The 14,619-nt window shown below is 38.1% G+C and overlaps 1 protein-coding gene and 1 pseudogene across 7 annotated transcripts in view; both read left to right on the forward strand.

Annotated features, from left to right (window-relative positions):
- RMDN1 (regulator of microtubule dynamics 1) overlaps positions 1-14,619 on the forward strand; it is a 58,038-nt gene that overhangs the window by 7,719 nt on the left and 35,700 nt on the right. For all 7 annotated transcript variants that reach the window (XM_057736472.1, XM_057736470.1, XM_057736473.1 and 4 more), the window contains exon 2: positions 10,500-10,617. In XM_057736472.1, the coding sequence (XP_057592455.1) occupies positions 10,500-10,617 (118 nt within the window). The remainder of the gene's footprint in view (positions 1-10,499; positions 10,618-14,619) is intronic.
- LOC130853967 (L-lactate dehydrogenase A-like 6A) lies at positions 10,507-13,387 on the forward strand (annotated as a pseudogene).

Below are 14,619 nucleotides of genomic sequence, written 5' to 3' on the forward strand. Positions count from 1 at the left end.
GGCTTTATCCTGTCCCTTCATCTGGTACAAAGTCCTCTGCTTTTTCATTTTCTCTATCTTTTTGGCTGTGGTTTTCAGTTCCACAAGATGAAATACTGCTGATACTGCTTGATACTCTGAATTTTCTTTTTTTTGAAAACATTTATTTATTTTATTTCTTTATTTTTGGCTGCATTGGGTCTTAGTTGTGGAGTGTAGGACCTTCGTTGCAATGTGTGGGCTTTTTGTTGTGGTGTGTAGTCTCTTCGTTGTGGTGCTCAGGCTTCTCTCTAGTGGCACTTGGTCTCTCTAGTTATGGTACGCAAGCTCCAGAGTATGTTGGCTCTGTAATTGTGACACATGGGCTCTGTAGTTTGTGGCATGCGGGTCAGTAGTTGTGACACGTGGAGTTAGTTGCCTTGCAGCATGTGGGGTCTTAGTTCCTTGACCAGGGATTGAACCTGTGTCCCCTGCATTAGAAGGTGGATTCCTAACCACTGGACCTGTGTCCCCTGCATTGGAAGGTGGATTCCTAACCACTGGACCACCAGGGAAGTCCTGAATTTTCTTCTTCTTGTAATTGGTTTCTAGTTACATACCATTGTGCTTAGATAAAATGCTTGATATGATTGATATGATTTTAATCTTCTTAAATTTATTAAGACTTATTTTGTGACCTGACATTATGATCTGTCCTGGAGAATGTTCCATGTATGCATGTATATTCTTTTGCTTTGGAATGGAATGTTATGTATATGCTCATTAAGCCATCTGCTTAAACATATTATTTAAGGCCAGTGTTTCCTTATTGATTTTCTTTCTGGATGATCTGTCCATTGATGAAAGTGGGGTATTGAAGTCCCTTACTATTATTGAATTGCCATCTATTTCTCTCTTTAGGTCTGTTGATATTTGCTTTATATATTTAGGTCCTCCTGTGTTGGATGCATAAATATTTACAAACGTTATATTGTCTCATTGGATTGAGCCCTTTATTGTGATATAATGGCATTCTTTGTTCCTTATTACAGCCTTTGTATTAATGTCTATTTTGTCTGACACAAATATAGCTACCACAACTTTCTTTTGGTTTCTTTTTGCATGGAATGTTTTTTCCATCCCTTCATTTTCAGTCTTTGTGTGTCCTTAATGCTGAATTGTTTCTGTTGTAGGCAGCATATAGTTGAACCTGGTTATTTATTTTTATCCATTCAGCCACTCTGTGTCTTTTGATTGGAGAAATTGGTCCGTTTACATTTAAAGTAATTATTAATAGGTATGGATTTACTATTGCCATTTTCTTAATTGTTTTTTGGTTGTTTTGTAATTCCTTTGTTCCTTTATTCTTTTGTTCTCTTCCTTTGTAATTTGTTTGTTTTCTGAAGTGGAATGCTTATGTTCTTTTCTCTTTCTCTTTGGTGTATCTCCTGTAGGTTTTTGCTTTGTGGTTACCATGAGGTGTATGTAAAACATCTTTGAGATTTAACAGTTTAAGTTGATAGCAACTTAAGTTTGAATGCATTCTAAAGCTGTATGTTTTTACTCTTCCCCCTCCCCCCATGTTTTATGTTTTTGATGTCACAATTTAATTTTTGTTTTTATCATTTGTGTCTGTTAACAAATTTTTGTACATATTTTTGCTACTTTTGTCTTTTAATTTTCGTATTAGCTTTATAAGTGATTAACCTACCATCTTTACATGAGGTTTTCTCAATTTTCATATATATTACTTTTAATGGTGAGATTTATGCTTTCATTTGTTTTCCTGTTACTTATCAGCACCCTTTCATTTCAAATTAAAGAAGTCCCTTTAAGGTTCTTGTAAGACCATTCTAGTAGTGATGAATTTCTTTAGATTTTGCTTGTCTGGAAAACTGTTAATTTCTACTTCAATTCTGAAAGACAGCTTCACCAGGTAGAGTGTTCTTAGTTGTCAGTTTTTCCTTTCAGTACTTGGAATGTATCGTGCGCAACTCTCTTCTGGCCTGCAAAGGTTCTGCTGAAATATCTGCTGATAAGTCTTGAGGGTGGGGGTAAGGGTAATCCCTGTACATAACAAGTTGCTTTTCTCTTGCTTCTTTTAAGGTTCTCTGCTTGTCTTGACTCTTTAGTTTTCTTATATCTTGGTGTGGGTCTCTTTGGGTTCATCTTTTTTTTTTGAATTCCCTGGGTTTCCTGGATCTGGATGTCTATTTTCTTCCCTAGGTTAGGAAAGTTTTGAGCCACTGTTTCTTCAAATAAGTTTTCTGCCTCTTTCTCTTCTGGGACACCTATAATACAAATATTGGTCTGCTTGATGTTGTCCCCTATGTCCCTTAAACTATCTTTACTCTTTTTTACTCTTTTTTATTTTCCTTTGTGCTGCTCTGATTGGATGAGTTCCACTTCCCTGTCTTCGAGTTCACTGATACTTTCTTCCACTTCTTCTAGTCTGCTGTTGAACCTCTTTATTGTATTTTTCAGTTCAATTATTATATTCTTCAGCTCTATGATTTCTGTTTGGTACTTCCTTGTATTTTCTTTCCCTTTGTTGAAATTCTCACTTTGTTCATCTGTTCTTCCCCTGAGCTCAGTGAGCATCTTTGTGGCTTATTTTGAACACTTTATCAGGTAAATCACTGGTTTCCATTTCATTAAGGCCTTTTTGTGAGGTTTTATAATTGGAGAGGATTGTAATTGGCCCCTATATGTGTATTTAATTAGTGATCTTCCCCTTAGGCCTAGCTATGGAAGAGAAGCTAATAGGCCTCTGTCACAGAAAGAGTGGAGATGCATTACAGTCAATTTTCTGTGTATAGTAAGTCCCCTACATATGAATGAGTTCCATTCCAGGAGTGCGTTCATCAATCCAATTTGTTGTCCAACAAAGTTAGCCTAGGTACCCAGCTAACACAGTCAGCTACATAATGTTTTACTGGAACAGTTTATAATACTTTTCACACAAATAATACATAAAAAAACACAAAAAATAAAATATTTTTAATATCATGGTACAATACCTTGAAAATTATAGTAGTATAGTACAACAGCTGGCATACAGGGGCTAGCATTGAGTGAACAGGCAAGAAGAGTTACTGACTGGAGGAAGCAGAGGAGGTGGGAGATGGTAGAGCTGAAGGATCATCAGCAATAGGAGATGGAGGGCCAGCTGCAATTTCACTCATGCCTGACATTGATGGCACAGGTTCTGTTTCCTTGCTGGATTCAATTCTATATACTTTCTTCAAAAAATGATCCAGTGATGTCTGGGTAGTAGCTCTTTTTTTCTCATCATAGATAACATTGTAGCACTGGATTGCATTCTGAATGGTTACTGCAACCTTCATGTACTGTTCTACATTTGAGTCCTGTGCCTCAAAAACTAACAGTGCCTCCTTAAATAAAGAAAATCCCGTTGCCATTTCCTGTGTTGTGAATCTCTTCAGTTCTTCAGTTACTTTTTCTTCCTCATATCTCTTTTCGTCCTTTCTCTGGACCTCCAGTTCCATCAGGTCTTTATTAGTAAGCTTGTCATGTTGCACAGCAAAGAGGTCAGTGAAGTTGTCGTCTTGCAGATCTAGCTCCAGCTTCTCACTGAGGGTCTCTAAGTTGCTGAAGACCTCTTTGGACTCCTCTTCCACTCTCAAATCCATGAAAATTGTGAACAAACTGTGGGCATAAGTTCTTCCAAACCCCATTCATGGTGACGACCATAACCTCACACCAAGCAAAGTCAATGTTTTGTATGGCCTTGTAGATGTTATAGTCCCTCCAAAATTGTCACAAGGTTGTTCTGGATTCATCACTCACCTTTACTGCCTGATGAAAAGTGTGACATAACTAAAAGTCACTATGACTCTCTGGTTCATAGGTTGGATGAGCAATGTAGTATTTGGTGGCAGATGCACTACTTTGATGTTGGGATGAAAGTCAGCTATGAATGGAGGGTGGTTCAGAGCATTGTCAAGCAGCAAAAGAATGTCGAATGGGACATCCTTCTCCAAACAATGTTTCTCTACCTCTGGGATAAAGTGGAAAGCCAGTTCTGGAAAATGGCCTGTGTAACCCAGTCTTTGGGTTTACTCTTCCACATAACAGGAAGAGAGCCCTTGGCTATGTTTTTTAGGGCTCTTGAGTTCTCTGAATGATTAACTAAGAGAGGCTTCAGCTTCATATTGCTGGAAGCATTGCCACCAGAAAACAGAGTTAGCCTATCCTTTGCTGCTTTATAGCCTGGCACCTTTTAGCCAGCTTTTCCTCCTTACTAATGCAACTTTGATCTAGCATCCCCTTCCAGTACAGTCCTGTCTCATCCACATTAAAAACCTGCTCAGGTTACACGCTTTCATCAATAATTTCTCAAAGTGTTTCAGGAAATTTCCGGGCAGCTACCGTATCTGCACTTGCTGCCTCACCACTTATTTTTATGTTGTGAATGTTGGCTCTAGCCTTGAACCAATGAAACCAGCCATGGCTGGCATTAAAAGATGCACCCTCTGATCCTTCGCCGTGTTTCTTCTTCAAGTCTTCATAAAGGCTTTTAGCTTTCTCCTGAATCAGCATTAAGCTGAACGAGACTCGATGCCAATGTTGATCCTGCATCGACACACTGAGAAGTTTCTCCATCTCCTCCATCGCTTTTCCATGCTTCTTCTATATATTGTTGACATCATTGGCACAGCAGATTTCACGTTTGATGATCTTGTCCTTGTTCTTTAGAATTGTGCCAGTGGTTGAACAATTCAGGTTATAAGAACAAGCGATGTCTACTATCTTTTTGCCTTGCTCCACTCTTCCAATTATTTTCACTTTTGTTTCCATCGTTATTGCTTGGAGCTTCTTAGCAGTACCAGGTGCATCACTGATGCTTTTACGCTTGCTTCGGGACATCCTGGGCTTGAAATAAAGACACTACTACTGTATTCTATACAGTACTATACAGTAAAGTACACAAAAGCATAACCAGTTGTAGAGGATGCATGCATGTGACAGTGTACGCTAGACACGTGAACTAACTTATGTGATTGAACATGCGAATGAATACATGTTCATATCTTTGAAAGTGTGCAACTTTAATTTTCATATGTAGGGGATTTACTGTATTGTGTCCTGGGGGCAGGGAGTTAGCCAGTTTAGAACTGTTTTCCTGTTTGTTACATTTCTGTGAAACTCATGAACATAAGCCTCATTGACCACCAGAGTCAAACAAACAGGGGGTGTTTCCTGGTGGCAGCTGCAAAAACCGGAGCACCAAAAGTATACACAAGATCTTTTGGGGGAGATACTGGTTAGCTGGAGCATGGCCAAGAGAGAGTGCTGTGATAGTGCCCACCCTCTGAAATCTCTGGAAATGATTGTTGTAGGCCCCTAGATGTGTGTTAAATTAGATGCCTATTTCTCAGGCTGAAGTTTTAAGATAAGCAAGTAAGCCTTTCACAGAAAGTCTGGGTGCTTTTCAGTTGACTGTCTCTGTGCTGGGCTCTGGGAAGGGTGAGTTTGCATGACCCTATAAGAGCTGTTTCTCAGTTTTCTGTGGCCTTGTGGGTCTCATGGGTGCAAGCTCCACTGGAGGCTTGCCTCTCAGGCACAAGTCTTTAAAGTTGAGGTGACCAGTGTAGGTTTCAAACCCTTTTCTCCTCAGGGAGAAGCTCAGTGTTGTGAGTTCCCTCACAATACTGGGTCTCCACACCAAAGGTGTGGTTTATGGGAAAATTTTGTTCAGCATTGTGCCTATTTTGACGTGGATTTTTCCTCCTTTGCCTGATGTGGAGGAGTCACTCAGCTAGTTTGGGGGTTTCTTTCAGAGGAAATTATTCTATATGTAGCTGTAGATTTGGTGTGTCTGTGGGAGGAGGTGTGTTCAGCATCCTCCTGTGTTGCCATCTTGAACCAGGACTCATTGAGGACCATTTTAGAGCCTGCCTACCACAACTAGGCTCTGAAAACCTTGTAAAGCGAATTTTTTATTTTATTCTAAAGGTTATAGGAAACCATCAAAGAGTTTTAAACAGAGAATTCATAAGATCAGATTTGAGTTAAAAAATAACCTTGTCTAGTGTCAATAGTAGATAGGCTAGGACTTCCCTGGTTGCACAGTGGGTAAGAATCCACCTGCCAATGCAGGGGACACGAGTTCAATCCCTGGTTCGGGAAGATGCCACATGCCATAGAGCAGCTAAGCTGATGTGCCACAACTACCGAGCCTGCATGCTGCAACTACTGAAGCCTATGTGCCTGGAGCCCGTGCTCCGCAACAGTAGAAGCCAGCACAATGAGAAGCCAGCACATTGGAAGGAAGAGTAGCCCCCACTCACCACAACTAGAGAAGGCCCATGAGCAGCAATGAAGACCCAAAGCAGCCATAAATAAATAAATACATACATACATACATAGATAAATAAAATAAATAAATAAGAGTAGATAGGCTAGAGTGGATGCTGGAGACCAAATAAAAGATCATCTCTGTAGGATAGGTAAGATATGTGGTGGTTTGAACTGTAGTGGTAGCTATGGAAATGGAAATAAGTGGATGCAATAAAAGAACATTAATGATGTGAACTTATTGGACCTAAAAGATTGCTTTGATGTAGGGGTTCAAAGGAAGAAGTCAAGGATGATTCTCAGTTTTTTGGCTACTCCAACAGTGTGGATGGTGGTGCTATTTCCTGGGATAGGACCAGGGAAGACAATTTGGAGGAATAAAGGTGAAGATGAGTTATATCTTGGGGTAGTTAAGGTGAATATGATGAGACAGCCAGATTGACATGTGGGATAGGCAGTAGTTTGATAGGTCTGATGTTTAATTACCTTATGAGGTTTGGGCTGGGGATCCAGATTCAGGAGACTTTAGCATATGGTTGTAAATGATGCCATGGTAGAAGTTGAAAGTACAGTTAACCCCTGAACAGTACAGGGATTAAGGGTGCTGATCTCCCAAGCAGTCGAAAATCTGGCTATAACTTTACAGTCAGTCCTCTGTATCTGTGGTTCCACATCCATGGGTTTAGTACTGTGGTACATATTTATTGAAGAATATTCACATATAAGTGGACCCACACAGTTTAAACCTTTGTTGTTGAAGGGTCAATAGTAAGATGAGAATAAGGCCTATCACAGAGGAATTCCAACATTTAAGAGGAGGAGGAGCTGGCAGGAAGTTAGGAGAAAAACCAGGAGATGGTGGTGACACAATCCTTCTCATCTAGTGATGAGTTTGTATTTTTGAATTCTTTCTAGCTTGAAGTCAGTATAATCAATGTTGAAGAAAAGACATATCTAAGAGATAGCTTGCTTCTTTTGTTCAGCAAATGTTTTTTGTCAACAGATATTTTTTCAGAGTTCATTGTATGAAAGGCATTGTGCTGAGTAATGGCTAATGTACAAGGTGAAACGGCACATTCTAGTTCAGACAGTCTCACAAGTTGTTAGCATCTTGGAGGTGTCACTGAGTCCTGATTCTTTTCGTTGATTATTTTAGTTCTAGAAACATAATTTTTGTCTACTTTCCCATAGATGAGCAGAGAGCTCTTTCATATTAACTAAACTGATATAAAAGTCCCACTGGTAAACTGTCACTTCATTAATTTAGAATAAGCAGTATGAATGTCAGCTGCACAAATGTTTTTTCTCCTCTCTAAGAAAGCCAGGATATTGTGTATTGAGTATCATATCAGCAAGGAAGTCAAATACTCTAAATGTATAATTTCCTCAAGCTATAATATTCTATGCAACCTCTTCTACTATGTGATATACCTACCAGAACAATAGGGAACTAGGAGACTTACTGAAAAAATCTTAGTCTTTTTCCTTTTCTTTTTGTAGGTACCACCACCATCATACACACACTCCCACACCATCCTTTATGCTCCTATCCCATCTGGCTTCTCTTAAATGTTAAAAATGTGACTGTGTCAAATTTAGTTTCACTGCTTTGCTGTTGATTTGTTTTGAATCCAATTGTATTCAATGTCTTGAATATTCATGCTCAAGAAGGTAAAGCAACTCAGCAAATTGTAATAGGTTGCATAACCCTAGATACTTATAAGAAGCTAAAATGTGGTTCGGGTGTGGCTTGTGAGAGAAAGAGCTGAAAATGACTCCAAGGTTTTTTTGTTTGTTTTTTCAATCTGAACAACTGGAAGAATAGAGTTGCCATTTACCACGAAGGGGAAAACTGAGTGGAGTGGGTTTGAGGGAAACAACAGATGTTTTGGTTGATACTTGAGATGCCTGTTATACTTCATGTGGAGGTAAATGTTGTTTGGGCAGCTGGATATATGATTCTGAAGTTAAGAGGAGACCTCTGGACTTTATTTAATTTGCTTGTTTTTGGCATGCTGATGGCATTTAAAGCCTTGAAGCAAAATGAGATCACAAAAATGATATGAATAGAGAAACGAAGGTCTGGGATTAAGCCAAGGACACACCTGGGCAGCGAGGTTTTGGAGATAAGGAACCAACAAAAGAGAAAGAGCAGTTGTTGAAACTGGAGTAAATTCAAGAGAGTAGTATTCCAAAAGCCACGTGAAGAGTGTATCAAGAGTGAGAGAACATAGCAAGTGCTGAGGAAAGGGGTTGGATGAATATAAAGAGATGTGAGGAAATTTGGGAGATTGATGGGTATGTTCATTATCTTGATTGTGGTGATGGTTTTACGGGTTTACATATATTCTTAACACATGGTACATGTTACAAATATGCAGTTTACTATGTCACTTATATCTCAATAAAGTGACATTTAAAAATTTCTTATATTAAACATCCATTTATGATTGTTTTTAAAAAGAAGGGAGTGAACAGGTGTCGAATGCTGTTCATAAATCAAGTAAGATGAACATTTACTAGGAAAGTAACATCCTTGGTTGCCTTAACTAGAATACTGTCAGTGGAGTTGTGGGGATAAAAGTGTGATTTGTGTGAGTTCAAGAGAGAATGGGAAGAGAGAAAGTGAAAACAGAACTCCAGACAACTTTTTGAAAGAGTTTTGCTGAAAAGAGAATTTGGAAAATGAGACTAAAGGGAAATGTGAAGTCAAAAGGAAGCTTTTTTGTTTTGTTTTTAAGAAGGGAGCAATTACAGCTTACAAAGATGGTATAGCTTGTTTTTATACAGATGAGAATAAATTGACAGAAAGGGAAAAATTGATGCTATGTGAAAGAAAAGGGAAGAATTGCTGCAGTGATATCCATATACTCCTTTGCCATTGATCTTGAGAATTCTGGCCATAATTATGAAAATTAATTTCTAAATCTGTTTGGATATGCTCTTTATTTTATTCATTGTTTATTTTAGAACTGGGTTTCACGGGTCACTGTTCTTTTGTTTTTTTTGCTGCGTTGGGTCTTCATTGCTGCACGTGGGCTTTCTCTACAAAGAGCAGCCCCTGCTTGCTGCAGTGAGCAGGGGCTACTCTTTGTTGCGGTGCACAGGCTTCTCTTATTGCAGCAGCTTCTCTTGTTGCGGAGCATGGGCTCTAGGCATGTGGGCTTCAGTAGTTGCGGCATGTGGGCCCTAGAGCATTTGGACTTCAGTAGTTGTGGTGCGTGGGCTCAGTAGTTGCGGTGCACAGGTTCTAGGGCATGGGCTTCAGTAGTTGTGGCTCCTGGGCTCTAGAGCACAGTCTCAGTAGTTGTGGTGCATGGGCTTAGTTGCTCCGTGGCATGTGGGATCTTCCTGGTCCATGGATCGAATCTGTGTCCCCTGCATTTACAGGTGATTCTTAACCACTGCGCCACCAGGGAAGTCCCTATGGATCACTTTTGAAGATAGCTTTATTTAAAACCATGTATATATTTTATGTGTAATTCCCACGTTTGATATTTTTTATCTTGTCTATTTTTTTTTTTTTTAGTTTATTTATTTACTTATTGTCTACGTTAGGTTTTCAACCTACACACGGGCTTTCTCTAGTTGTGGCGAGCGGGGGCTATTCTTTGTTGTGGTGTGCAGGCTCCTCATTGCAGTGGCTTCTCTTGTTGTGGAGCATGGGCTCTAGGTGCGTGGGCTTCAGTAGTTGTGGCTCTCAGGCTCTAGAGCACAGGCTCAGTAGTTGTGGTGCACAGGCTTGGTTGCTCTGCGGCATGTGGGATCTTCTGGAGCAGGGATCGAACCCCTGTCCCCTGCATTGGTAGGTGGATTCTTAACCACAGTGCCACCTGGGAAGTCCCTTGTCTATTCTTAAGATTGATATTAGTTATATATTGGTGTTTTTTATTTTATTTCAAGAAATTATAATATCCATGCTTCCTCAAATAAAATGTAGATCTTCCAATCCAGCACTTATCAGCTTAACTGTGATTGTTACATAAGGTACCACCATTAGCCATTGTTCAGAATCTCTTTTTAACAGGATATGCTCTCCCTATAAAGTAATTATGTGAAATAGTTTTACTGAAGAATTTGACAAAGTAAATTTTGAGCTTCCAGTATTCTTAGGATTGATTGCCTTGGGGGTGGGAGAAAATTGATGTAATCTTTGCTTGGGGTAGCAGTTTCTTCAAATTTTCTGAGTTTGATAATCCTGATCATAATTCTTTCCATAGGTGATGGGAAACCCGGGAGTTTTCAAAAGAAGTCTTTTATTCTCTGCCTTGTCTTATTTGGGTTTTGAAACTTATCAAATCATTTCCCAGGCTGCTGTGTTTCATGCTGCAGCCAAAGGTAAGCCTAAGCTAAATATCAGGAACACTTAGAGTTATTTATGTTTGTTATATTTTGTTAATAACTTATTTTGAATGAATAATGCAACTAACATAGGCTAGATGATTTTCTGCTTTTCTCTAGTTGTTAGTCTATATAAAATGTCTTCTAGCAGCTAGAGCTCCTTCAGTGAGAAATACTCTATTAATACTTTATAGTTTTATAGGACCCTTGGGCTAAGAATGTTTTTTACATTTTTAAAGGGTTGAGGGGTTGGGGAATGGGGGCATAATATACCACAGAGGCCATATCTGGCCCACAAAGCCTTAAAATATTTACCCTCTGTATCTTTTTAGAAAAAGTTTGCCAATCCCTACTTTATTTTTATTTGTATTTATTTGACTGTGCCTACTTTATAATGACAAGATGATTCTTTTGTTTCCTTAATGTCACAGTGTTACATTCTTCTTGATGTAGTTAAGAAAGGCCCAATTACTTTGAGATAAAAATATTTTATTTATAAACAGAATGCAGTTTGGTACTAAATATCAAATAACTGGTTGAAAAATAGAAAAATTCCATCAAAATTTTTATTTTTATTTTTAATTTTTTTATTTAGCATACTGTAGATATGTAAACATAAAATAAGACTTGCTGTATTTTAAAAATTAAATTTCGTTAACCCGGTTGTGTATGTAGACAGAGCCAAAATTCAGTCTATTAGAGAAAAACTTTTAATATATTAGTTAATAAGCCTCTTTGTTTTTCACAGTCCTCACTTCTGAACCATCAAGAAGGTGATTTGGGAAAGAAGAAGAGATTTGATTTTGAATAGATGTGCTTATTAAAGTTCTGGTAGATGAAGAATTTGAGATTAAAAATTACTAGCTATTTGTTGATTTTATTTGTTCATGACTATTCTTGTATTTAAAAAAAGCAGGTACTTGAATTGCTACGTTTCTGCTTTATCTTTTCTTTCTTTTTTTAATGTGTCATTTTCATGAAAGACAAAGTAGAGGACTTGATTTTGTCACTGGCTCAGTGACATATTTTGGTTCTAAAGCTCCGTAGACTTTTCACCATAACTTTAACTCTTTCAGCAACGTTGTACAGTAGTTAGGAGCAACCGTATTTTCACGTTACAATGTTAATTTTCAAAGCATTCTTGAGAGACGTGCCCAGTGGTTGCACTTTTAAGATTTTTCTGTGTGTGTGTGTGTGTCCCCCATTATGTTAATTTTTGAAAAGCTCACAAAGTTAAACTTCAAAGTCAAAGTGTCAGAGCAGAGATCTTACCTATTTCTTTTTGTGTCTATCACACTTAGTTGCAGTGTGCTTTAGCACCATTTCATTACAGAGATGAATGCAAAGCTTTAGGCCTTCCCTAAGCAACAAAATATGGCACTTTGAAAGGCAAAGTCAAAATTATTTTTAGCCTTAACAATCACAGTTGGTTTTTTCAGAAGTGTCCTATCGACAGAAACTGCATATTTGGTAAATTAAAAATAACATTTTAAGGTGCCAGGCTCCTGTGAGGCCTGCATGATCTGGAGTGTGGCCTTGAGCAGACATAGTAGCAGTGGTAAGGGAAATGTCAAACCATCAACTGCCCTGACTTTGCACCTCAAGGTACTTTGATGTGGCTTTCCTCCATTTTCTTCCTCCACCTCTTGAGTGAGTGGCCATGAACTGGGCTACAGGAGTCCTCTGGATCAGCCAGTGAGTAGGCACTGTAGGAGCAAATCTCCTTTGCCCGGAGATCGCTCTTTGTCCCAGCCAGGGTCACACCTCCTGCTGAGGAATGGCTGGCCCTTTACCCCCATTTCCAAGATGGCTACTGTCAAGTGTGAACATATTAAGAATTTTACTTCAGAGGAAATCATTCACCACAATAAGATCTCCATTATAGGAGCTGAACTGGTTGGCATGGCCTGTGCTAATAGTATTGCCTTTGTGGATGTTGATGAAGACAAACTGAAGGGTGAGACAGTGGATCTTCAACATGGCAGCCCTTTCATGAAAATGCCAAATATTGTTTCCAGCAAAGATTACTTAGGACTGCAAATTCCGGCCTAATGATTATCAGAACAGGTGTATACCCAAGAAAAAGAGAAACATACTTTGATGTCATCAAGTAAAATGTGGCCATCTTTAAACTAATGATTTCCAGTACTACCCAATGTAGGCCTGGCTGCAAACCGATATTTGTTTCCAATCCAGTGGATATGTTAACTTATGTAGCTTGGAAGTTGAGTGCATTTCCCAAAAACCATGTTATTGGAAGTGGCTGTAATCTGAACTCTACCCATTTCCATTTCTTTATTGGGCAAAGAAAGTCTTGCTATCCACCCTGAAAGCTGTTATAGACGGATCCTTGGCAAGCATAGAAACTCAAGCATACCTGTGTGGAGTGGAGTTAACATTGCCATGACCCTCTGAAGGGTCTAAACTCAGATATAGGAACAGATAAAGATCCTGAGCAGTGGGAAAATGTCCACAAAGAAGTGATTACCTATGGCTATGAAATGGTTAAAAGGAAAGCTTATATTAATTGGGCCATTGGCCTAACTTTAGCTGATTTAACATAAAGCATTTTTAAGAGTCTACGGAGAGTTTCCACCATAAATAAGGACCTCTGTGGAATAAAGGAAGTGTTCCTTTATATTCCTTGTATTCTGGGAGAGAATTGTATTGCACACCTTAAAAAGATAAAGCTAACCCCTGAAGAGGAGGCCCATTTGAAAAAGATACAGAAAAACTTTAGGAAATTCAGAAAGAGCTCATGCTTTAAAGTTGTTTAAAGCTACCATTCTGAAGTTATTGAAGAGATAGTAGTTATAGGATTGTATTTCAAACTTTTGAATAAAACTGAATTCATAGAAGTTGGGAAAAGGAAATGGGGTAGAGTGACTCCCCTGTTTATTTAGCCCTCCAGCTTTTTTATTTAGCATCCAGATGCTAGATGATCCTAAAATATATATTTTTTACAATTCCTAGGTAATTGCATCTTTGTTTCCTTTGTCATGCCAGCTGTGATTTTCTTCTTCTGTCTTCTGCTTCCACTTCTAAGGACGCTTGTAATTATATTGGACCCACCTGACTAAGATAATTTACTGTTTTACTGTTAGCTAATTAGCAACCTTAATTCCATCTACAAGCTTAATTCTCCTTTGCCCTAGTAACCTTTACATTTTCACAGGTCCAGGGATTGAGATGCGGACTTGTCTGGGGCCGTTATTTTGCCTCCCACAAATATCAACTAAGAATGCTGAGACTACTTACTTCCTACTACTTACTCTTTTTAAGACTCTTTGGGTTTTTTTAACCTAAATACAGAGAACCAGCTGCTGATAAAAATATAAAATACAATGAAAGCAAACGTAAGAAAATTAACCAGCCATGAGAATGTTACTAAACTATAGTGCCTAACCAGATTGAAGTGGGATTATAAAGGAAAAAACATCTTTATTTAATTTTAGGGTTTCTTTGCTGTTGTCATTTAATTTTTCTTAAATTATTATAATTACATGATGATTTTAACTTGAAAAGTACTTCACTTTACATAGTTGTGTCATATTTATGAGGTTTTTTTTTTTTGCTGGTCTAGATTTTAATTTTTCTTAAACTTAAAATTTTAGTACACATGTACTTTATATAATATTGTATACCAGCTGTACTTAAATGAAAAAAATTTTTTTAACCTCACACACACTATGATTAAAGCATACCAAGATAAACAATAAAGTAACTTAACTGAACATTTTGGAATGTTGGCTTATACATAAGACTATACAGCACCCTTATACCAGACAAAATTAAATATATATATTCCTTAGTAGTAAATGGGATATCTGAAATTCAGATTTACTGTGTTTTTTAGTAACTAGTCAGCTTTTTCAGAGCATTACACTGTCTATAAGGTTTATAGTTTTTGTTGTAATATCTAAACTCATTCATGAGTTGGTTGGAGCATATCGCCTATGATATGCTTGAGATCCTCTGTGTAGTTAACTTCATCTAAAT

The sequence above is a fragment of the Hippopotamus amphibius genome, chromosome 5 (assembly GCF_030028045.1).
Source record: "Hippopotamus amphibius kiboko isolate mHipAmp2 chromosome 5, mHipAmp2.hap2, whole genome shotgun sequence".
Taxonomy (NCBI): domain Eukaryota; kingdom Metazoa; phylum Chordata; class Mammalia; order Artiodactyla; family Hippopotamidae; genus Hippopotamus; species Hippopotamus amphibius.